The sequence below is a fragment of the Scylla paramamosain genome, chromosome 3 (genome assembly GCF_035594125.1).
Source record: "Scylla paramamosain isolate STU-SP2022 chromosome 3, ASM3559412v1, whole genome shotgun sequence".
Lineage (NCBI taxonomy): Eukaryota > Metazoa > Arthropoda > Malacostraca > Decapoda > Portunidae > Scylla > Scylla paramamosain.
Window position 1 is genome coordinate 35,380,522 of NC_087153.1, and position 24,068 is coordinate 35,404,589.

The window sequence follows — 24,068 nt, forward strand, 5'->3', positions numbered from 1 at the left end:
ATCTTTTAAGGGAAGAGACGGTTCTAGTTAGTTGTAAACCAATTAATCAGTTCACGTGACCTCCATCCAACGTATTCCAAGACGCTGATTTACCAGAGACTTGTTCCAGACAGAATAAAATGTTTATAGCGTCTCTACTTGGCGCCGGCCCCCACACAGGCCCTCCGCCACACAGCTGAGTAAACGAGTCGGTAAAAGAAAGAAAAAAAAAAAAAACGTGGACAAATATTTCCTCTATTTCTGTTGATTCTGAAATTACTGATTATATCCAGCTGTAAGAACGCACCACTTGTTCTGGCCGCGTGCCTAAGTGTTTCGGGAATGGGTTTAAGTAAAAAGGTTTGTCCTTGATTCCAAGTACATCAGGTAAATTCAAGAAATGGTTAGTTTAATTGGACTTGAGAGCAATTATAAGTAGTTGAGTACCTACAACTGGACTGTATTTGGGGAACTAAGCACAAATACTATGGTACAGTTTTAAGTATTATATCTTACAGTAATAAAACCCATGTTTACTATGCTTTTAAATATCACACATGCACCTCATCCCTCGTAATGAGATACCCACAGTAAGCAATAGCAATGTTCAAGCCTTCACTGATTATGCGTCACGTATTAAAAATAATAATTAGATGAATACACTGAGTTACAAGAATCTAAGCACAGAATGTTGGAGACTGAACTGTGCATGATCTCAATCGAAGGGGTGCGACAAACAGACAAGCTATTAACTTTTCTCAGTGACAAGCCTTTGACAAGCAGCAAACCGAAGCAAGGATAAGCCAACTCTCTCTCTCTCTCTCTCTCTCTCTCTCTCTCTCTCTCTCTCTCTCTCTCTCTCTCTCTCTCTCTCTCTCTCTCTCTCTCTCACCCGGATTACATAGCCTGATGGCTACTAGTATTACCATTGTTAATTCATCAATGTCCTTACTTTTGCTCCTGCTGTCACCACACACTCTATGTTCAAAGTAGTTACGTTATCTCGGAAGTACAATATTTATTTTGAAGGTACATACTGTACATATACGGAATTCCATTCCAAGTAGTACCAATATTTAATGTATTTCTGACACCGAGTCTCCCCAGTTTGTTTGTGTGCTAACCAACAACGAGGACCCTTTGCTTAGGCAGTTTATGAAAAGACTGAAACCAGCCTTTAACTGTATGTATCTGTCTGTGTGTGTGTGTGTGTGTGTGTGTGTGTGTGTGTGTGTGTGTGGCGGAGAGTCCCAATAGTGTGATATGACGTGATGTGTACGTACGTAGTCAAGTCATTCCACATCATTACAATAATGACGATTTCCCATGCTGTGTCGTAGAGCTCAATCATCTCTCCCGCACCGCAGCTCTCACCCTCAGCCCACCCCAGCGTCACCATGCCCTCTCCCTTCCCCTTCAGGAGTTGCACCAAGAATCGTGATCTAAAAACCACAGGCGATCTAAGCGATGCCGAGGCTGTCGCGTCATCTCAGTCATCATCTGAAATGTCGCAACTTCCAAGATATAACACAACTCAAGTGATATATTTCTTCTTCTTCTTCTTCTTCTTCTTCTTTTTCTTACCACCACCACCACCACTACTACTACTACTACTAATCTTTATGACATTCACTGTGTAACAGTTGATGGCACACCGTCACTATCCACTGCCACTGGTGGGAAGAATCAGGGATGAGGACTGAAGCCAAGGTCAGGCTTCGAGGGGGGATGTAGGGCGGGGTGAGGGAGTCACAATACTACCATTTTCGTACATGCACTCTGTGAACCATCTGCCGGGTGGGCGCTTAGTCGGACGTTCTTATGAAATGAGTATGTATGAAAGCAATATTATGTGTACTTTTAAGCTCATTACTTTCCTTTGAATCGTCGACCTAAATGCCTGAATTATGTAAGTGTGTGTGTGTGTGTGTGTGTGTGTGTGTGTGTGTGTGTGTGTGTGTGTGTGTGTGTGTGTGTGTGTTTTGCAACATGATACGAGGGTGAGCAGTAAGAATGTCTGTAGCTCGCTGCCATGACTTCGACCTAGTTTTTGGCTGCCCATAGGTGACTTTTACGCTGTAAGTGGAAGCAGTCTTCGAAAAAATGCTCAGAAAATAAATGAATTAATATATAAATAAATACATAGAGAGAGAGAGACAGAGAGAGAGACAGAGAGAGAGAGAGAGAATATATATATATATATATATATATATATATATATATATATATATATATATATATATATATATATATATATATATATATTTATATATTTATATATATATATATATATATATATATATATATATATATATATATATATATATATATATATATATATATATATATATATATATATATATATATATATATATATATATATATATATATATATATATATATATATATATATATATATATATATATATATATATATATATATATATATATATTGGATTCTTTTGTTACGGGGAAGGCAAACAGCGTGACCTAAGCGAACAAACCACCCTCCGTTTGTCTCCCAGTAACCGCCACCCACCACCGACATATGGTGCTCGGCTTCCGTGGTCGCTTCCTAGTTAAGTGTATGAGCATTTAAAGTAGTGCGGTGGGGAGCAGCGGGAAAGAGGACTGACTGGCTAGTGGAGCACTGACACCTGATCCTTCCAGCCATACTGATCTCTTCCAACTACACACACACACACACACACACACACTGCTATTCATGTGGAAATGCGTTGTGATTTTTTTTTTATTTTGTCTCGTTATATATATATATATATATATATATATATATATATATATATATATATATATATATATATATATATATATATATATATATATACTTGTAGAAAATGGTCAAAGAAGGGGGAATGAAAGCCTCGTTCAGTAGTCGCTTCCCCCTCCACATAAATAAATAAATTATAATTAATCAATAAAAAAAAAAACTTGAAGCATACCAATAAACAGCAACATTAGTAATGTTAAATGTAAACATTATCTACTAGATAAATCAGTGATGATAAAAATGTCAATAATAATAGTAGTAATAGTAGTAGTAGTAGTAGTAGTAGTAGTAGTAGTAGTAGTAGTTGTTGTTGTTGTTGTTGTTATAGCAGTAATAGTAGCAGCAGCAGCAGCAGCAGCGGTAATTTAAGTAGTAGTAATAATAGTAGCATATAGAAGTAAAAACTGTAGTAATAATGATGATAAAGAACTTCCTACGTGTAGGCAATTTTTTTTTTTCCGTGTTTTAACACAACAATCATATTCAGCAAGTGGTTGTGTAAGCTAAGTTTAGCCAAGGCAAGCTGAGAGCATCACGCACGGAGCAGCCTTGTTGTTCATTATTGTATGACGTGTGCATATTGAGAAAGAGAGAGAGAGAGAGAGAGAGAGTACAAATTTCACTCGTTTCTTTTGACGTTTACCTTATAAATCATAATGATGTCACTACTTACTGTATGAAACTGAAGAAAGAACCATAAACCTTAAAAACCTTCTTTCGAAGCGATGTATAAACCTTCTTTCGAAGCGATGTATACTTGTATAATGAAAGAACAATAGCAGATGAGAGTCCCCTTCCCTCATCCCGCCCACACCACAGGCAGCTTCGAGCCCACACCTGCCCCCGCCCACCTACTCCAGAGGTCAACACATCCTCCCTCGGTGATCTAGTGTCACCTGTTAATTGTCTGTACAGCCATCCGTATGTGCAGACCTTCACATTTACAGTAAACCGGAAGAGTGGACGCCAACCTACCTTGAAAGGCCGCAGAACCTCGTTACACTGAACTGTTGTTTGACGTTACGAAGGAGGCTGCACGCTCTCAGGATGCAGGGATGATTCATTCCACAACCGAGGAAAATGATCGCGGGAAGGGAGGCCGAGATCTTGAATTGCTGCTGAATTCATTGAAGGACATCCTGCATTTAAGTCTCTCGTATCTTTTCTCGTAATATAAATTACATCTTGCAAACCGGTAGAGTATGTCAGTAGCACTAATATCACAAGCAGTATTCAGTGCTGCCCTCCTTGGATGTGCCCAGGTCGAGGTGTCACCCCACCAGACTGGCCAACGCGCTCAAAATTACCTCATCCAGTCCACACAAACAGGACCCCTGCACTCTTTCAAGCCGTAACTGTGTTGACTCCACTTTTTTTTCTCTTCCTTTATTGCCACTAATCACCATCTCAAGAAAAACATTTCTTATTCAAGTCAACTTTTAGGAGGAAGAAAAGTAAACACACAAGGCGGGTGAGTAATGCAGGAGGAGCCACGCCCACACCTCCACCCCGCATCACTGGTATCCACTGTCTGAGGCTGAGCAGCTGCACAACCACCTCAGTGCTTGTTGCCTCTTTCTCTCCTCCTTCCCGTTTTCTCATGGCTCAGCCTCACAGAAAACGTGCATCAGCTGTTCTGGCCAGTCAAAGACCGCGGAGAACTAATCTGGTCGCAGCACTCGTTGCGAGAGGTAAGTTTATCATTGTTCTTAGGAAAGATATTCTTCGGTTGGTTAAGTTGATAAGTTTATTAATACGTATGAATGTGTTCCGTTGCCAAAGTGTTTGTTAAATACTTTGCCATACTATGACAATGCAAGTGATAAGTTTGTTTTTTGGAGGGTGTTAGACTCGGCAATTCCTAATCTCCAGATGTGCTAGCTATTTTTGCTGCCCCGTGGTGCAGACGGTGTTACTTTCATAGCCAGAAATACTCAGGGTGGTGAGCCAAAAATATACAAGCTGGTAAAGATTAAGCAGAAGGTTCCCTGGATCAGTCATCGTGGTTGAGAGTCAAGGGGAAGACCGTCCACGAGTGGTGAGAAGGTAGTGTACTCGTCTGCCGGTTTTTGTCACCCTGACAGAAATAATCTATATTATCTGTAACTGTCACGTAATCAGCATATGCGCACCGTCATAGCTAAGCTATTGCTAGTATTCAAAACCTTTGTCAAGTAGTTTTGGCATCTTCTGCCTGACAACAAGCACACACTCGCATGTAAATCTGTAGGTATGCATCACCATGGCTTACACGGCCCCATCATATATATATATATATATATATATATATATATATATATATATATATATATATATATATATATATATATATATATATATATATGTATATATATATGCATGTGCGTGTGTGTGTTCCTTCAGCCTGCTGCCTCATACAATAATTATTCTTTTCTTTTCCCTAGTGGACAGCAAGCTTGGGAACAGGAGGAAATCCTGACTTTTAGGATGGGAAAGGGAAATACGCACTATCTAATACTAATCAGGGGACTTAGCTTTACTTTGCCCCAGAACCTCAGTATGGCTTTCTCTTGACCACATGACAATAAGAGACATTTCAGAACTGAATCTTATCAAATGTTTAGCCTAATGAAGAGGTAATAGCAAGCACCACCTTGTTGAGACTAACTGCCATCCGTCAGTCTCTTTGCTGTACCAGTCAACTAGGCAGGAGAACTAATCTGGTCGCAGCACTCGTTGTGAGAGGTAAGTTTATCATTGTTCTTAGGAAAGATATTCCTGCAAGATTAGGACCTTACCCTAATCTTATCGATATAATGATTAATGACATTACATAATTAAATCTAATGAAATGTTTTAATCTCTAACTAAGGAAGCTCACTTCAAAATTGTGAAATTCCACCAACAAAGCACAGGAGATCATGTCTTGCTTCTGTTATAGCTGCTGGAAGGCTGACACTATGGCTGCTGATACAGACCTTTGAAAGACTTTAGCTGCACTTGTAGTGGAGACTGGTGATGTTTATATACATTGACACTCTTTGTAAAACCCATTATTTTAAAAAATCATGTAAAGAGTGATAATATGAGTCCACTCTATAAGTTACACACACACACACACACACACACACACACACACACACACACACACACACACACACACACACACACACACATTTATGAAGAGTGACTGGAAGAAATGAGATTAACAACATTGGAAGAGAAAAGAGAAAGGGGAGACTTGATAACAATATACAAATTCAGTAAAGGTAGATAGACAAGTTTTGGAGATGCATATGGATGGGGGGACAAGATGTATGAGAGGACACACGAAAAAGATTAAGAAGAGTGAATGTCTCAGTGATATTAAGAAAAAATTTAATTTCCCATATTGAAGCATTGATCTCTAGAATAGTTTAAGTGAGGAAGTAGTTGCAGCTGTCAGTGTGAGCAAATTTAAAGAGAAATTGGATAACTGCAGATATGGAGACACGACAAATGAGCTTTAGCTCTAACCATCTACAGTGCAACAATACGCACACACTCACACATGCACACATAATTACATACTGTATATATGGGATGTTTATAACAGATTTTATGGCATAGCAATTTGTGGGTAATATAGTATGTTATGTAATTATTATTATTTTTTTCCCCAGGAGCACCAAGTTAACAGCAAGATGGCAGCATCAAGTAAGTAATTTTTACCATACTTAAACAAGGTGAAGTAAAAAAAAAAGTTGGTGTCACAAATGAACAGTGAATCTTGATCTTGCAAATGCAGCAGGAGCATAAACCCCATTGAGTCAACATACCATGTGGAGTCATGGTGTCATCATCACCACCTGTGTTATATGTATCTTAGTAGCCATGTTTGTGTATTCATTTATTCACTCACAATGGATTAAAAAAATAACAGAGAACAAAATATGAATTATGCATAATACTATATGCTGTAAAAGTTCTTGAGAACAAAATATAAATTATGTATAATACTGTATGCTGTAAAAGTTCTTGTTCTTTGTAACAACTGTATGTATGTACAAACTTTACTAATACTCTTGATTATCATACATTTATGATTCATTATTATTATTATTATTATTATGATTCATTATTATTATTATTATTATTATTATTATTATTATTATTATTATTATTATTGTCTGCAAAACAGATTTCGTATGGAAATGCAGTATTTTCAGAGGGTAGCAAATTTATACACATTCATAACCTTCATTTTACATTTTAACTCACCTGTAAATTACATAACTATACTAAGAGGAACACACAAGGAGGTTCACATTCTGCTGAATAATGTGCAAACACATCATCATATTTTCTTACTTACATATTTCTTTATTTCTGGTGAAAAGTTTCTACTGATGCTACCTTTCATATGAAACTTGTTTCAAAATTATACCATTATGAGAACTTGAGCTATCACTCCTAGACTTTAGGAACAATATATTGTTTTTTAAGAGTGATACTAGCAGCCTTGTGGTTGCAGGGTCTTAATATGTACTATGGCTTCAAAGCCCATCACAACACACTCTTCACTGCATTGAAGTTGTGCAGTGGTTTAACCCAAACCAAAACAATCATCACTTCTTACCTTAGTACTCCACAGATTCAACCCCCTTCAACTTCTTCCTCTTCCCTGAGATCAACTTCGAGATGAGCATTTGCTGTTTTGTGGTTTTGACTCCATCAAGGGGATCTATTGCAAATCATTAACACTTAAGAACAGGACTTAAAGAATGTATTCAGTATAAAGCAGAGACAAACAGTGGAAGTGGTGTGTGCTGCAAAAGGGACTACTTTGAAAGGGATATATATAGTAAAACTTAGAACAAGTACAATTTTTGCACCTAGAATTATGACCTTAAAGTTGCTTTTTATTATCTTTTCTAGTTATCTGATGAATTTTATGATATTTCTGTTTCTCTCATCCATTTGCTTTGGGACCAACCTGTATAGTGACTATTTTCTGTGCCTATTTTTTCCTTTATCTGTGCACCTAACCAATTCTGCTTTTCCTTTATCACAGTTCACTGAGGATATTATCATTAATGAACCTTTTTTACTTGTCTTTTTTTTGTTTTTTTTGTTTTTATGTTCTTAGATATTTTAGCCTCTTATGGCACAATATATTTGCATTGTTATTTGTGAATGAATACTCAGTGAGGATCTGCTTCATTAGAAACTTGTATGACTGAATGATGAAATTGCTTCCTTGGCAGCATTACGCATTGCTCTCGTCCAGATGAGAGTGGGGGAAGTGAAAGCGGAAAATGTGGCTCGAGCAGTCCAGCTGATAAAAGAAGCTGCTGGTGGAGGTGCCCAGCTGATTGCCCTTCCTGAGTGTTTTAATTCACCCTATGGCACAAGTAAGGAGCTCTAGTTATGGTTTTAGGTATGACTTTAAATAATTTAATAATTCGTCAATATGGATTTTATGTACAACAAAGCTGAACATTGCAGTATTCTAACATGCAACATATACAGTGGAGGTGGGAGGGCTAGAAAGAATAAATTGGCCTGAAAGAGAAATGCTTTGAATGTATAGAGGAATTTCTTTATTTTGAAGATGTACATACAAGTGGCAATACAAATGATAAGTGTAGTGGCAGATGGAGGAAACTGAGAGAACTGTTCCCTTTAATTGCTACAGGGATATCACTTATATCCAAGGGGCACTTACAGTATGTTGCTGCTGATGATGATTATCTGATAATGATTGACAAGAGGGAAAGAACCCAGACATTTTAGACCACATATAAGGAAAAACTGGGTGACATCCTGATGACCCAGACAACAGTAAATATTGTTCTTATAATAACAGTAATTTATGTTTGGTAGTTTCACATTTAATGACATTATTCCAACACTGACAGATATGTGGTCCACTTGTCCCAGTATATTGAATATTTGTTCAGGTTTCCATTAACAAGCTGAATAGTGTTATTGTAATTTGGTATATGTGTGACAGTTTTCCGAAGTGTGCAATCTAAGTCCATATCTGAGCCACTAACATTTACTTTTTTTTTTTTTTTTTTTTCAGTGAGGTAGAGGCACTTGCTTGATCTGTTCATGTGATGGGCTTACCAAGCTCAAGACAGAAGCCACATTCCAATGTTGTGCCAGCCCCAAATTACAATAAACATTTACCTTTGCAGGCTATTTTCCAAAGTATGCTGAGGAAATCCCTGGAGAGAGCACAAATGCCCTGAGAGATGCAGCCAAAAAATTTGGTGTATTTGTAGTGGGAGGGTCAGTGCCAGAGAGGAATGGTGACAAGCTCTTCAACACATGCACTGTGTGGGGACCACAGGGCGACATGATAGCCAAACATAGAAAGGTAAGTATCTTATCATTATGAAGCACATTCCACATAATGAACTTACTTAAACATATATCAACATATAGTGGAAATCAGTGAAACTTTCTTACTGATATGCTAAATAGATTTTTCCTATTCTTAGGAAAGGTTCTCAGTGATCCATGACAAAAGTGTTTGAATTCCTTCATATTCTTCCTTCAGGTCCATCTTTTTGACATCAATGTTCCTGGTGGCATTGTCTTCCGAGAGTCAGATTGTTTATCTCCTGGCAACAGCCTTACCATGTTTGACCTGCCTCATTGTAAAATTGGGCTGGGCATCTGTTATGACATCAGATTTGCAGAACTAGCACAACTATACACCAAACTGGGTAAGATTTTCTTTACTGTGCGATTTTTCTTTGGGTTGCAGGATTTTCTTGAAAAAGCATTATTAGAATGTAATATTAAGCATTCATTGAGGTGGAATTAGCTGTGCAAATTTGCTTTGTTTGTTAAAAACTTCATATATTCAGAAATATCTTAGGAAATTTTCCATTATTAAAGTTTTTCAGACCAGTGGAATATTTCAACAACTTAACTTGTATGTCCTGCACTTCATTTTAATTAAGTACACTATTTCATAGTCAACATTGGGTTACTGTGAAATTCACTTAACCATGGTTATGTAATACTATCTCATTTCACTGAACACACACATTCACCTGCATTTCTCCATGAATTCTGAAAAATTATTGGGGTTTTGCTCTGAAAAGACTGTGTTGTTAGATATAAAGTATTGGAATATAGCCTCAGGGATGATGATAACCATATTTTTTTTGTGGTGGCTGCTCTCTCTCTCTCTCTCTCTCTCTCTCTCTCTCTCTCTCTCTCTCTCTCTCTCTCTCTCTCTCTCTCTCTCTCTCTCTCTCTCTCTCTCTCTCTCTCTCTCTCTCTCTCTCTCTCTCTCTCTCTCTCTCTCTCTCTCTCTCTGAGAACAAAACAAGACTGGTTAACTAGACACACACACACACCAAATCTGTTCAATAGGCATATCAACAATAAAGTACAATGAAAGGAAATAATTGGAAAATTAGAGGTGGATGGTAAAGAATATGAAGAGGTTGAGGATATGGGGGAGGTGATGAGTGATGCCTTTCAGTCAGTCTTCACCAAAGAAAGTGAGTTTATAATACAAGAAAGTGAAGGAGCAGCAGTTAACTCTCTTGAAGAAATTTATGTATCATTGAAATACAGGAAATGATGCAGAAGTTAAAAGTAGATAAAGCACAGGGACCAGATGGTATATGAAACTGGGTTTTAACGGAATGCAATAGTCAGTTGGCAGACAAAATATATTATATAGCATTCATTACAAGAGAGCAAGGTACCAAGGGACTGGAAAAAGGCTGATATTGTACCAATATTTAAAGGAGGGTGTATAAAAGACCCTCTGAATTATAGACCAATATCATTAACATCAGTTGTGGCAAAAATATGTGAACGAATTATGAAAGATGGATTAAATTTTTTTGAAGAAAATGGCATGATAACTGATAGACAATTCTGATTTCATAGAGGGTGATCATGTACAACTAATTTTATTTGCTTTTACTCAAGAATAATTGACATAGTACATAGGTAGATGGTATTTACCTGGATTTGAAAAAGGCCTTCAGCAAGGTACCACATAAGAGACTCCTGTGGAAGATAAAGAGCATTGGTGGAGTGAGAGGGGAACTCTTGAAGTGGATGGAAGACTTCCTAAGCTATAGAGAAATGTGAACAGTTATTAGAGATCAAAAGTCATCTTGGAGAAAAGTAGCAAGTGGAGTACCTCAAGGTTCTGTACTGGCTCCAGTCATGTTCACTGTGTACATTAATGATATGACAGAAGGGATCAACAACTATATGAGTTTATTTTGCAGATGATGCTAAATTGATGAAAAAATAGAAATGGAGGAAGATCAGAAAGATTTACAACAAGATTTGAACCAGATTGAAAAATGGAGCTGTAAATTGGAAATTAATTTTAATGCAAAGAAATGTAGCTTATTGGAATTTGGGAAGAGTAAAAAGACCATCTGGTGATTACAAGTTGGGAGATGACTATATTGGAAAAGAATAAAGGAAAAAGATCTTGGAGTGATAGCAGACTACATTAAAAGCTGATTACCATATAACAAGATTGTTGGGGAAACACTGAATTTGCTAAGAAATATAAGAATTGCATTTGCATACTTGAATGAAGAAGTGATGAGGAAACTAATTGTAACAATGATTCATCCGAAATTGGAATATGCAGCTGTAGTATGGTCACCAAGTCTCAAGAAACACATCAGAAAACTGGAGAGGACACAAAGAGTAGCAACAAAGATGATCCCAAACTTAAGTGAATGAAACTAGAAAAACTAAACTTCCAACTCTGGAACAAAGAAGGGAGAGAGGAGACTTAATTACAATATATAGACTAATGGAAGGACTGGAAAAGCTAGACAGCAATGACATTGTGACATGGGATACGAGAGACACTAGAGGACATGGAAAGAAGCTGAAAAAGGAAATTTGTAGAAGAGATATCAAAAAGAATAGTTTTCCACAAAGAGTAGTTGATACATGGAACTGTCTAAATAAGGATGTGGTACAAGCAAAAACTATTCATTATTTCAAGGCCAAGCTAAATGATAATAGATACAGAGGCGGGACAGTATGAGCATAGCTCTTTTCCCATATGGCACAACTAGGTAAACACACACACACACACACACACACACACACACACAAGGATGCCAAGTTGTTGAAAAGAGTGGAAAATACTATGGATGGTGAAATGTTATAGCAGGATCTGGATAAAATATGTTAGTGAAGTAGGAGATGGGAAATTTAATTTAATGCAAAGAAATGCAAAATGATGGAGATAGGGAAGAGCAAAAGAAGACAGACAAGATCCTACACCATGGGAGATGTAGAAATTAAGAAAACCAAAGAAGAAAAAATTTGGGAATTACAATGAGCAATATTGTTGGGAGATCATATGAGTTACTAAGAAAGGTGAAAAGGGCATTTACTTACATGGATGAAAAGATGATGAAAAAGTTGATAGAATCTATGATTCGACCCAGAGTGGAATATGCCACAATTGTTTGTTCACCTCACAATAAAAAGATGTATGGAATATAGAAATTAATAAAAAACTGCAACCAAAATGGTTCCAAGTTTGAGAGATTTATCTTATGAAGATAGACTGAAGAAATTAGAACTTCCAACATTACTATATACAGGGCTATGAAGGGGAAAGACCAAGTTGACAAAGAAGACCTGTTTGTGTGGGACTCAAGATACGGTATGAAATTAAAGAAGACAGTATGTAGAAGAGACATCAAGAAATAGTTTCCTGGATAGAAGCATAAGAATATAGAACAATTTAGATGAAACAGCAATTCAAGCAAGGAATATTCATGAATTTAAAGCTAAGCTGAATGCTTATAGATATGGAGACAGGACAGCATGAGTATAGCTGTTTTCCTGTTAAAACACAATTAGGTAAATACCATAGCTGGGCGCAATAATGAAAAAAATGTATCACGATAACCGATAAATTGATAATGGTGACCCCATCAGTGATAACTGATAATCGATAACTTGATAAATCGATAATAAAATAAATTCAGCCAATAACCAATAACTGATAAATCCAAAATTCCAATACTAGTGATAACAATCTTGATATTTTAAATTTAAAAAACTGATAATCCAAATCTTTATTTTTATGTTTATTTTAGAGAGCTTAGAAAAGTCTTAGAAAAAATTCAGATTCAATGTTTATCTTGTCTCTTCACAAATGAAAAGTACTGTTTTGAGTAAAATAACATTTGACTTTGAAAGTTTAAAACTTCAACATGCCCATGTTCCAAAAACTAAAATTATTGCTTATCGCTAGTTTGGAACCAAAAGTATCAGTGATACTGATGAATCAATAACGCAGGAAAAAAAATTTCAGATAACCGATAACCTAATATTGTTATTGTGATAATTTATCGCAATAACACATACACACTCACACACAAAAGAGAGAATGAATTTAGAGGACATGAATGGTTGGAAGAACATGTAGACTCCCTGGAAGAAATAAAAGTTGCAGTCTAAGAAGTGAGAAAATAATTGAAGATCTTGATGTGAGAAAAGCCTTGGGGCCAGATAGTGTGTCAGGTTGAATTCAGAAGGAATGTAGCAAACAGTTCGCTGAGAAGATACATAGTATCATAATGAGTTCATTAGCTGAGGGTAAAGTCCCCATAGACTGGAAGAGAGCAGACATTGTTCCAATTTATAAAGGGGGATGTCAGGAAGAACTATTGAATTATAGACCAGTGTCCCTGACATGTGTGGTTACTAAGAGTTGTGAAAGATCGGTTAAAGATAGGTGGATAAAGTACCTAGAAGACCAGAACAGATTGACTGACAGGCAATTTGGTTTTAGAGAAGGAAGATCTTGCACAACAGATTTCATATGCTTCTACTTGAGGGTGATATCTATAGTACAAGAAACAGATGGCTGGGCAGATGGAATTTATCTGGATCTATGGAAAACATTGATGCACATAAGAGACTGCTATGGAAGATCAAAAACATTGGAGGTCTAGATGGAGTGATTTTGAAGTGGATGGAGGATTTTTTGAAGGACAGAGAAATGAGAATGGTAATTAGAGATAGAAAGTCCTCATGGAGGAAAGTGATAAGTGGAGTTCCGCAAGGGTCAGTACTGGCTCCAGTAATGTTTCCAGTATATGTTAATGAAATTACAAAAGAAGTGAACAGTTATGTGAGTTTGTTTGCTGATGATACCAAGTTACTTAGGAAGGTGGGAAGGGAAGAAGATTGCCAAGCACTGCAGCAGGATTTGAACAGAATATGGGAATGGAATCATAGGTTGGAAATGGAATTTAACATGAGAAAATGGAGTGTGATGGAATTTAGGAAGAGTAATAAGAGAATGCTAGGCAGCTACAAAATGGGAAACAAAAGATTAAGAAAACAATAATGGAAAAGGACCTGGGAGTAACTGTGTCTGATAATTTATTACCATAGAAACACATAAATAGGATTATTGGTGAAACTTACAACCTTGTGAGGAACATAAAAGTAGCATTTACATATCTAGATGAGGAAATTATGAAGAAACTGACTGTAACTGTGATATGCCCAAGGTTAGAATATGCAGGAATAGTGTGGTCACCAAGTACAAAAATTAATATAAAGAAATTGGAGAGGATTCAGAGGTCATAAACAAAGTTGGTTCTAAGTCTTCAAGACTTATCATAAGAACAAAGATTGAGAAGTTTGAATCTATAGATGATGGAAAAACAGAGGGAGAGAGGAGACCTGATTGTGGTGTATAGGCTAATGAATGGATTAGAAAAAGTGGAACAGCAGGATTTGATAACATGGGATGCAAGAGATTCCAGAGGACATGGAAAGAAGTTGAAAAAGGGCATCTGTAGAAGGGATATTAAAAAGAACAGTTTTTCTCGAAGAATAGTAGAGACATGGAATAGCTTGGAAAAAGATGTAGTTCATGCAAGGTGGATTCATAATTTCAAGGCCAAGTTGGACAATAGTAGATATAAAGACAGAACAGCATGAGTGTAGCTCCCCATCCCGTACACCACAACTAGGTAAATACAACTGGGTAAATACACAAGAAAACAAGTAAACAAAGGCAGATAGAGAGAAAAAAATAGGCTAAAGTGTAGCAAAGTTGAAGGCATAGGTGGAATAACTATAGTAGTGGAGGTGAAGTGGTGGTAGAATGGATGCTTCTAATAGTTTGTGAGGTGGTCTAGAGGCAAAGAGAAGTGCCAGATGAAAGGAGGAAGGCAGTTAATGTAAATTTATGTAAAGGTAAAGGTTGTTGGAATGAGTGTAATAGTTAAAGGGGGATAAGTTTGCTTACTGTGCCAGGAAGAGTCTGGAAGATTCTTGCTGAGAGACTGATGGAAGTGATTGAGATGAAGGTTAGTGAGGAAAAGGGAAGATTCAGGGAAGGAAAAGGTTGTGTGGATCAGAGGACATTCTTAAAATGTGTGTATGTAGGAAAACAGGAAGACTTCTTTTGGAAGCTTTTGAAGGGATGCAAGTACATATATGATGGTGGAAAGAGAGGTTGGAGAGAGTCTTACTATAGTAACAGGAGTGAAACAGGGATACAGTAAAATCCCTCTTATCCAGCATCAATGGGACCGCTGACATGCTGGATACTTGAATAGAAGTGAAATTATGTCCACAATCACCACCCTACACTCACGCATCTTACCATAACAAAGATCAGCTGATCTTAATCAGCAGCTGATCTGATCAGCTGCTTAAGTGTAAGCACAACACGCTTCCTCTTTTCTACAACTTTAGGCATGATGAAGGCATCAGGCGATAAACAGTGCACACATGGGACTGAGTCACTGAGTAAACACAGTGCAGTGGGCCACGGGTGGCGCGAAGCAGTGTGCTCTGGTGGTGAGGGGACAAAGTATGCCTCGCGCAGGAATTTTAATCGATTTTATGAGTACACATTGATTTCTTATTGATTTTAAGGCTCGGGGAAAAATGTGCCGGATACTCGAATGCCGGATGAGAGGGATTTTACTGTACATTTTGTTTCCAGAGGATGCTGTCTTATTAGCAAAGAGTGAAAGGGAACTTGAGTGAGTGGTGGATCAATTCCATAGGGTGGGTGTGTTATAGAACATGAGAATAAATGTTTGGAAGAGCAAGGTGGTGATGTTTGAAGGAGGAGAAGTGGAGGGTGTGACCTTAGAATGCCTTACAGGATGAGTGTACCAACTGTAGGAAAGTGTGAGGTGGTTATGGGAGGAGAAAGATTGGAACAAGTGAGTGCATTTAAGTGTATGGGAACAGTGCTAGGTAAACATTATGAGATGGATAGAGAGATAAAAGAGAGGATTGTGAAAGGTACAAGTAGGGATGTCACAGGATCACATGCAAGTCATGGAATAAGATGTGTCTGTGGATGTAAAGATGGGGTTAAAGGAATACAGTACCAAGTAGTGTCCTGCCAACATTGATATATGGATTAGAGACTGAACGTGAAATTGGGGAACAACAGTTAAGAGTGTGTGCTGTGGAAATTAATTATGTGAGAGAGACATGAGAAGTGACAGGATGTGAGGGTGAGAGGAATAATGTGTACAAGAGATGATTTGCCTGTGCAAATTATGTAAACCATGGAGTGATGGAATTGCTGAAAAGGAACACGCTGAGATGATATGGCCATATTGAGAGGGTAGAGTGAAGAGTTTGTAAAGAAAATGTATGTGGGGAAAGTTTAAGGTCCTGCTAAATGCTAAAAGAAAAGTACAACTGAGGAATCCATTTCTAAACTTACTATTTCTGCAGGTTGCAAGGTGCTGCTTTACCCTGGGGCCTTCAATATGACCACAGGCCCTGCTCATTGGGGTCTGCTGCAGCAGTGCCGTGCTCTAGATAATCAGGTGGGAATCAATTCTTGTTAGATTTTACCATTTTGCAGTACAAGTGAAAATTGATATGCAAAATTTTTTAGTGTTTTACAGAAATAATGCTGCACATTTAAGTTATAGATGTTTATTTGATTTTGTGGGTTACTTTCTAAAGAAATACCAAATCTCCATCTTTGATTTGTGACTTGTTAAGGTACTTCTTGTAAAATCCACTTAAGGTTGAAATTCCTTCTTGCCAGATATATGTGGGGACCATTTCACCTGCCAGGGATACTAATGCCTCTTATATTGCCTGGGGTCACTCTTCTGTGGTGAGTCCTTGGGGAGAAGTGGTGTCCACCTGTGAGGATGAGGAAGCCATTGTATATGCTGATCTAGGTAAGTTTATTTTTTTGCCACCAGGTTTAATGGGGCTAAGAGTGTGAATGATGTGTGTATGACTTTGTGGTGCTTTGTCTGGGTCATCCTATGTGCGATTGCCATCCTGGTGTATAGATAGATGGATAGGTTTAACTTAACTTGGGTTAATTTAAGGTCATTGGTTGGTATGGATATTACTTCTGAAGAAATTTTCTGTTACATTTTCTCATCACATAAAAGAGTATTTCAGTTTCATCTTTCTGGAAGGGCATCCGATTCTCTGCAGAGTTGGAGGGATAGGTATCAATAGTTATGCCTAACAAGGATCACAGATATGCCAATAATTTTGGAAGGTGATGATTAGTGCTGGTTCCTTGTTCCTTTTCTTGTTTCTAAGTTACATTCAGAATGACAACATTAGTTCCATTTATGGGACAAAGCTATGAGGACAATAGCTGTTAGGTGGTTGCAAAAATTATGTTGGTGACTGAGGCTCTGGTCATATAATAGGTCTTCATGGTAAGATCCTGTGTAAGCAAACACCCCATGTTAGACACCATGCACAGCAGTATTAATTTCTGTGTATAACCTCAATATGTAGTCATATCTTTATTTTATCCATGCTGAATGTCCACTGTATCAGGATGGTGCCCGTTAACTGCAACTTCATCAACATCTCTACGGTCAGTGTAACCAAATATTTTCAACTTTGGTGAACAAGGATCATAAGTGTCACAGATTAGGAAGGTACTGTATTATACAACATTATATATATAAAAAATAATACCCTGCAGTGGAATCAAAATCTTGCAGGGAGGTGATGGTGCCACCTCACCACTTATGAAATTTAAAGGTGAGGCACTGGGAGTCTTGGTGTTTTATCCTTATCCAAACTTCATTTTGGTGAGGGTAACTGTAAATTAATCAATCTTAGTACAGGGCAGGTGATGCATATCACTGCATATTAAAACAGTAATACCCCTCACTGCCTGTGTGGCAAGGCAGCACCAATGCCCTCATGTGAGGATTCAATTCTAGAACTAGGTATTACTTTCTATATCTACAGTGATATATTTGTCACCTGCTTGTATTTTGAGAGAGATGTGAGATAAAATCAGCCACACATAATTAGTGTCTGAAATTGCATTATACCACAGAGAACTGGAAAATTATATAATAATGATATAAATTTATCCTTCAGTGCAGGTCTGCATGGGCAGATGCGTGTATCTAATATCTGGTACAGTGGTGGTAGAGTGAAGTACCATAAATGTTACCCATAGGAGGAAGTTGTGCCACTCTTCTCTCCTTACTTGGCCTTCACTCCTTCCTTTTTTCACATTTTGTAGCCTGGTGGAATTATGAGGTAGTTCAGTTTAGCCAAGTTTTATCCACAGATTGACTTCAAATCCATTCCTGTCAACAAATTTTAAGATAAGGTTATATTCTGATGTTAAGGACCACCTGCTGACTGATGTGCACTTGTTGGCAAGCACAGCATGTAGGCAGCACCTTCAAAATGATAATCAACAAGCATAGAGGTCTTTTGAGAGAACTCAACAAGACCTGTGGTGTTCTGTTAAGACATGAACACTTTTAAAGTTATTGGCAACAGTAATACTTACAACAAAGATGGGCAACCTTTCCAGGGTAAGGGCCAGATGAGACTTTAATGGGCAGCCTGTGGGCTGGAGTGATAAATGATCACCCCAAATTAACTTTAAGTAAGAATTTTATTGAAAAAAAAACATACAAAATTGGAGAGAGAATTGGTGCTGCTTGCCTTGAGTAAGTGTTTCATTGTCCAGCTCAATAATTGAAGTAGACAACATAAAAATGTCATTGAGATAGCTGTCTTAGAGCCCATAGCAAAAGGAAGACTTACTGTACTCTATTTTTGAGAAGAACAGTTCACAGCAATAAAAGGTGCTGCCAAGCATAGCCACGATGCCTTGAATATACCCACTGTAATTTGGATACTTGCCAGAAGGGAGGACAAGATCCTCGAAAAAAGATAGTGGAGAGAAGATGCAGGACTTCACCCTTAGTTCATCATTGCACTGCAGCTCCACTGACTTCATCTACAGGAGGGTAGTGGTTTCATCCACAAGGAAGTCAAAGGAGGTGGAAAACAGCTTGCAGTCTACAACCAGTTTCCTGACTCAAGGGAAATGGGAGACAAATTCCTTCTGCTGAGAAGTGATGACATAAACACAAGTGTCATCAGGGACACAAACAACAAGGGGAGGAAAATGCACAAACTAACCATTAGCTAACTGAGCCTCTCACAAATACAGCTTGACCTCAAAGGCTGTGATGGTTGATTGTATGTCTCTCATGAGAATGTCCTTACCTTGTACCTTCATGTTGAGGTTGTTCAGGTATGCAGTGATGTCCATGATTAGGACCAGGTGAGGAAGCTGTTGTGGGTTTGATAAGTTATCAGCTTGGGAAAGTTTGTTCTGAGAGAGGAAATTGGTAATCTCTTGCTGCAGGTCACACACACAGAACAGCATGGCCACATGACTCAACCAGCTAATCTTGCAGAACTTGAGCAGGTTGCCATAGTGTTTGTTGACTTTGTCCATCAACACCTAGAGTTGGTGGTGATTTAGGCTGTGAGAGAGGATAGAAGTGATGACCTTTACTATGATAGACATGAAGTTCATGAGGTTGGCAGACTCTTGATGGATGGGCTGTGTGTGTCTGGCAGCCTCACAGTGATGTACTAGTAGTAAAGCAGCTCCTTTCTTCTTCTCAGTCATCACTGGGGTACCACCTCTTGTTACATTAAGAGACGAGAGGTCAAGGGAATGCTGCTTCACACACTGAAGTATGGCATCAAAAATGTCTTGCCCAGTGAAGTTGCTGTGCAGTTGAAAAAGCTGGAGGAATTTCTCACACACCCGGAGGTCAGCACTGCCACATGGACAAAAATGGCCAGTTGGGCAGTGTGTTTTGTGTAGATACAACATGGGGAACATTGTTGACATCTCATTATGATGACAAACAATATGAGACAAAGGGCTTTCACTTTCAAAGGTAGAATGCTATTCAGGACTGATGGAGTTCACCACAGTGATGAGGCAACACTTGATGAAGGAGAGTGTCTTTATCCACCAAACAAGGAGGCAGGAGACAACTAGTGTATGCCACCTTGTTGACCTCAGCATGCATGGGGCCTGACAGTCTAGCAGTGTCATCATTCATGTTCTTGGAAGACATCGACCCAATGTTTGAAGCTTGGTGCTTTGTCTTGCTGTGTTAGTGCACATTGAATTCTGAGGACTATGGACAGGCACTGAGCCTGAGCAAGGTACTTGATGAAAGAGTGCTTCTTTCACGCAGGGTTGAAGATGGCAATGGTGTTTTGGTACGATTTATTTATTTTTGGGTGGATTTTTTGGGCCAGATTGCAATGTTAGTGCCAAGCATGGTGGCAAGCTGGACACTAGGCTTTTGGGTACTGCATGTGGTCTGTGGCCCATAGGTTGCCTGCCCCTGACTTAAAAAGATGGTTGTTGGAGAACACAGGAGGATCAAAGGGGACAATAAAAAAAAGTGTATATAAGATTACATAAATGGAAGACAAATGAAAAAGTATTAAAAGATGCAAATATAGAATGGAAAAGAAATAACAATCAAAGTGATTTAGGGATTAGTGTTGGCACTAGTGATGTTTACAATGCATATAAAGTGTGCCTGAAAGAGTAAGTAGTGTTGTTACATTAGTCAGTTTGATGATAATGCAAAAATCAACATAGATAATAAGCCACAAAGATTGCAAGGGCCTACAAAATTATTTAGATAAGATGCATGGATGGAAAATAGAATGACATACAAGTGCAAATGAATGTCATGTGATGGAATTTGAAAAGAGTGGACACAGACCTACTTGGGCATATATATAAATTGGCAAATAAATAATAAACAGAGTGACTGAAGAAAAGATCTAGGAATAAAGATACAGATAACATGTGACCAAGGAAAGGAAAATTACACAAACAATTAATTAGGATAAAGGTACATAGATGCTGTTGGAGGAACACAGGAGTGTTCTTTGACTTCCTGGACAAATATGTGATGAAAAAACTATCATTACTTTGATTATATCAGAATTGGAAGATGGCAATATTGTGTGGTCTGCCCACCTAAAAAAGGTAAATAAACAAGAATCAATAAAGTGAAAGAATGCATAGAATAGCAACTGTCAGAACTAGAAATTATAATATTATAAGAGATTAAAGGAAGTAGATTTACCAACACTAAGAAGATGAAAGAGGAGACTATATTATATAATGTAGAAGTTAATGAATGGACTGGAAATATGTATATAAAATCTCTGTTAGTGATAAAATAGAAAGGGACTGGATATCTAAGTCACAAAAAATGGAAGATGTTTAAAAAATAAAAAAAAGTACATCCTTCCCATTGAAATATAGATATCCAGAACAGACAAAAGAAGTAATAAGAGGCAAAGAGTGTACATTAATCAAAGAAAAAGTGGACAAATGCAAATAGACACAGGAACACTTGAATGTAACACAAGCCATGAGTACTATAACTGGGTAAATACACAAATGTAAGGACTGTCATCATGAAAATAGGAAAAAAAAATAAATAAAATAGAGAGAGAGAGAGAGAGAGAGAGAGAGAGAGAGAGAGAGAGAGAGAGAGAGAGAGAGAGAGAGAGAGAAAAGAAAGGTGAAAGAAGTTTTGAGAAAACCCAGTACATGGAAGTTTGTTGGCTTTTGTATGTGTTTAAGATACAGAGAAGTAATAATTGGTTGTAGAGGAGGGCAACAATAGTAGTAGTGGGAGTGCCAGTGCTCATTAAGCAAACCCACTTTCAAGTCCATAAATCTAATTTGAAGCTTTTTTTTTCTTTTTTTTCTTTTTTTCTTTTTTTTTCCTAATTAGGTAATCATGATATTTATTTTTGATGTAAATTTTGTTGGTTTTGCTGCTGAGAAGACAAAATAAGAATTGATTAAAGAAGAAAATGTAAACATCTAAAATGTTTTTGCATTATATATATATATATATATATATATATATATATATATATATATATATATATATATATATATATATATATATATATATATATATATATATATATATATATATATATATATATATATATATATATATATATATATATATATATATATATATATATATAAATTTGTCCCAGAACTCGCTTAGTCTTTCAACATCGTTTGTCACAAGAGCACTGTAGAACAAGTTCATATTTGGTATTGTTTATTCCACAAAGCTGTGAACTACCTTTATAAGGAATCATTGTATTGTGCATTGTAAATTGATTAATTATCTTGATGAGGAAAAGTATGAAAAGAAATTAATCTGTGATAATGTACCTTGTCACTGCTCTGATGTAGTTTTAGTTAATCTATCATTGGGGAGCATGCATTGACTACATTTCATTAATTTTAGTTATGGTATGTTTAAGGAGCTACTGTTGGCCAAGGAAACATTATTTATGTAATATTAGGTGTAATGAAGTGTGTAGGTGAGACAAGTGTAAGGTGGTGAGGTGAGGCTGCTGGATACTGCTACTTTCACCTATTGCTCCATCTGGTGCATACTGCAGCTAGGATTCTTATCTTGGTCACCATCCCTCCCATCACCCCTCCCAGCACTAATGGAGTTGATGCCATCTCACAGGTATGTATCATTCACTGATACACCACCTAGGACCAGAATTTCTAAAAAATAGGGAATACAGTAACATTACAAGAAATGATGGCTGAACTGTGCTCATCAACTTTGTGGCTGGGCAACAGAAAGCTGTGATGTTGATCACTTCTGAGATCACTAACATTCGTAAATGTGGTAGTTCACCAGAACTGAAGCTGGATAGCAGTTGATAAGTGTTGCCATATACAAATGTCTAGGCAAGCTACATCAAATGTGCAAGCTTCCTGTATTTTATATGCATGGCTCTCCTATGAGAACCTTTTGATACATGTACAGTAAACCCTCAAGTTTGGTGAGTAATTGGTGCCAAAAAAAAGTCTCATCCAAACCAAGGGTTTCATCTTATGCATAGCATTTTAGTTTGCACTTAAGGGTAACCCATGGTCATTCCCTGGCATATCAGGGAACAAACTCAGCCAATGCCACAATCAAAGTTTTGCTTTATGTAGACCAAACTAGAATCCAAATCTGGAAGGGAAAGACTTTCATCCTTGTTTTTCTCCACTATTGCCTCATGCCTGTAATACTTCTTCCTTCATTTTATTTTATCAAGGCCTGCAAAATCAAAGTCCTTTAGTACACTAGGTAAATCAGTGCCATCTTCTGACACATCTAACTTATAATGCATGCTCACCTAAAAAAAATAAAAAATAAAATAAATAAATAGATAAGTATACAAAAAAATGTCAAGAAGAATGGTATCCTTCAATGGTCTCATTGAGTCACAGTGATGATAAAAACAATGTTCTGCCATCCGAAGTAGTGTTTTCACTTTCCATAGGCATGTTCAAAGCCACTCTGAAATATGCATTGGAAAATAAGAAACAGTGATTATGGCACATAGTAATGCGATGTGAGTGTGAAGAGTGGTCTTGTGGTGGTGTGGCACAGTAGCCATTAGACCTGACAGTTTGCAAGTAGACATTTTCATGTGCAGCATACAAGTCATATCTGGTAACCAATAAAACTTGCAGCCTATGGTTAGGGCTTGCTCTTCAAGCTGGAGGGCTGGGTAATTTTTTATTTTCTAGCCAACTTCAAATGTGCTAGACTAGAATTCACCAAATGGAGGGTTTACCGTACTAGAGAAAGAGAGAATTGGTGCACCTCAAGTTGCTGTACTTACCTTCATTGTGGTGTGTGTGAAAGCTATTTATTTTATTCACCATAAAAAGGTTTAAATTTGACAGGAAAAGAAACAAAACAAAACTTCCTAAGGTGAATAAAGTAAAAATGAAAGGTAGACAAGTGATCAAATGATTTAAGACATGGAAATTTTGGTCATGATGATGAAACAGTAAATGTAAGAAATTACTTAAGTTTTATAGCTGTTTGAATGATATAATTCCTTGTTTACATTTCATTGAGCAATCTTTTGCATCTTGACTAATGAGTGATGGATATGAATGTATAAATGTGTG

The 24,068-nt window shown here is 37.3% G+C and overlaps 2 protein-coding genes across 5 annotated transcripts in view; one reads left to right on the forward strand and one right to left on the reverse strand.

Moving 5' to 3' along the window:
- LOC135094402 (hepatoma-derived growth factor-related protein 2-like) overlaps positions 1 to 4,291 on the reverse strand; it is a 22,444-nt gene extending 18,153 nt beyond the window's left edge. Inside the window, exon 1 of one of the 2 annotated variants that reach the window (XM_063994480.1) lies at positions 3,746 to 4,291. The gene's annotated coding sequence lies outside the window, so the exon portion shown is untranslated. The remainder of the gene's footprint in view (positions 1 to 3,745) is intronic. The other variant, XM_063994461.1, reaches the window with a different exon arrangement.
- Positions 4,292 to 24,068, forward strand: part of LOC135094456 (omega-amidase NIT2-like) — a 26,125-nt gene continuing 6,348 nt past the window's right edge. Inside the window, exons 1-8 of one of the 3 annotated variants that reach the window (XM_063994574.1) lie at positions 4,292 to 4,461; positions 5,194 to 5,494; positions 6,412 to 6,445; positions 7,996 to 8,142; positions 8,932 to 9,113; positions 9,297 to 9,465; positions 16,484 to 16,578; positions 16,806 to 16,944. In XM_063994574.1, the coding sequence (XP_063850644.1) occupies positions 6,433 to 6,445; positions 7,996 to 8,142; positions 8,932 to 9,113; positions 9,297 to 9,465; positions 16,484 to 16,578; positions 16,806 to 16,944 (745 nt within the window). In that variant the 5' untranslated portion in view covers positions 4,292 to 4,461; positions 5,194 to 5,494; positions 6,412 to 6,432. Of the gene's footprint in view, positions 4,462 to 4,486; positions 4,817 to 5,193; positions 5,495 to 6,411; positions 6,446 to 7,995; positions 8,143 to 8,931; positions 9,114 to 9,296; positions 9,466 to 16,483; positions 16,579 to 16,805; positions 16,945 to 24,068 lie in introns of those variants that run through there. The other 2 variants (XM_063994556.1, XM_063994563.1) reach the window with 2 other exon arrangements.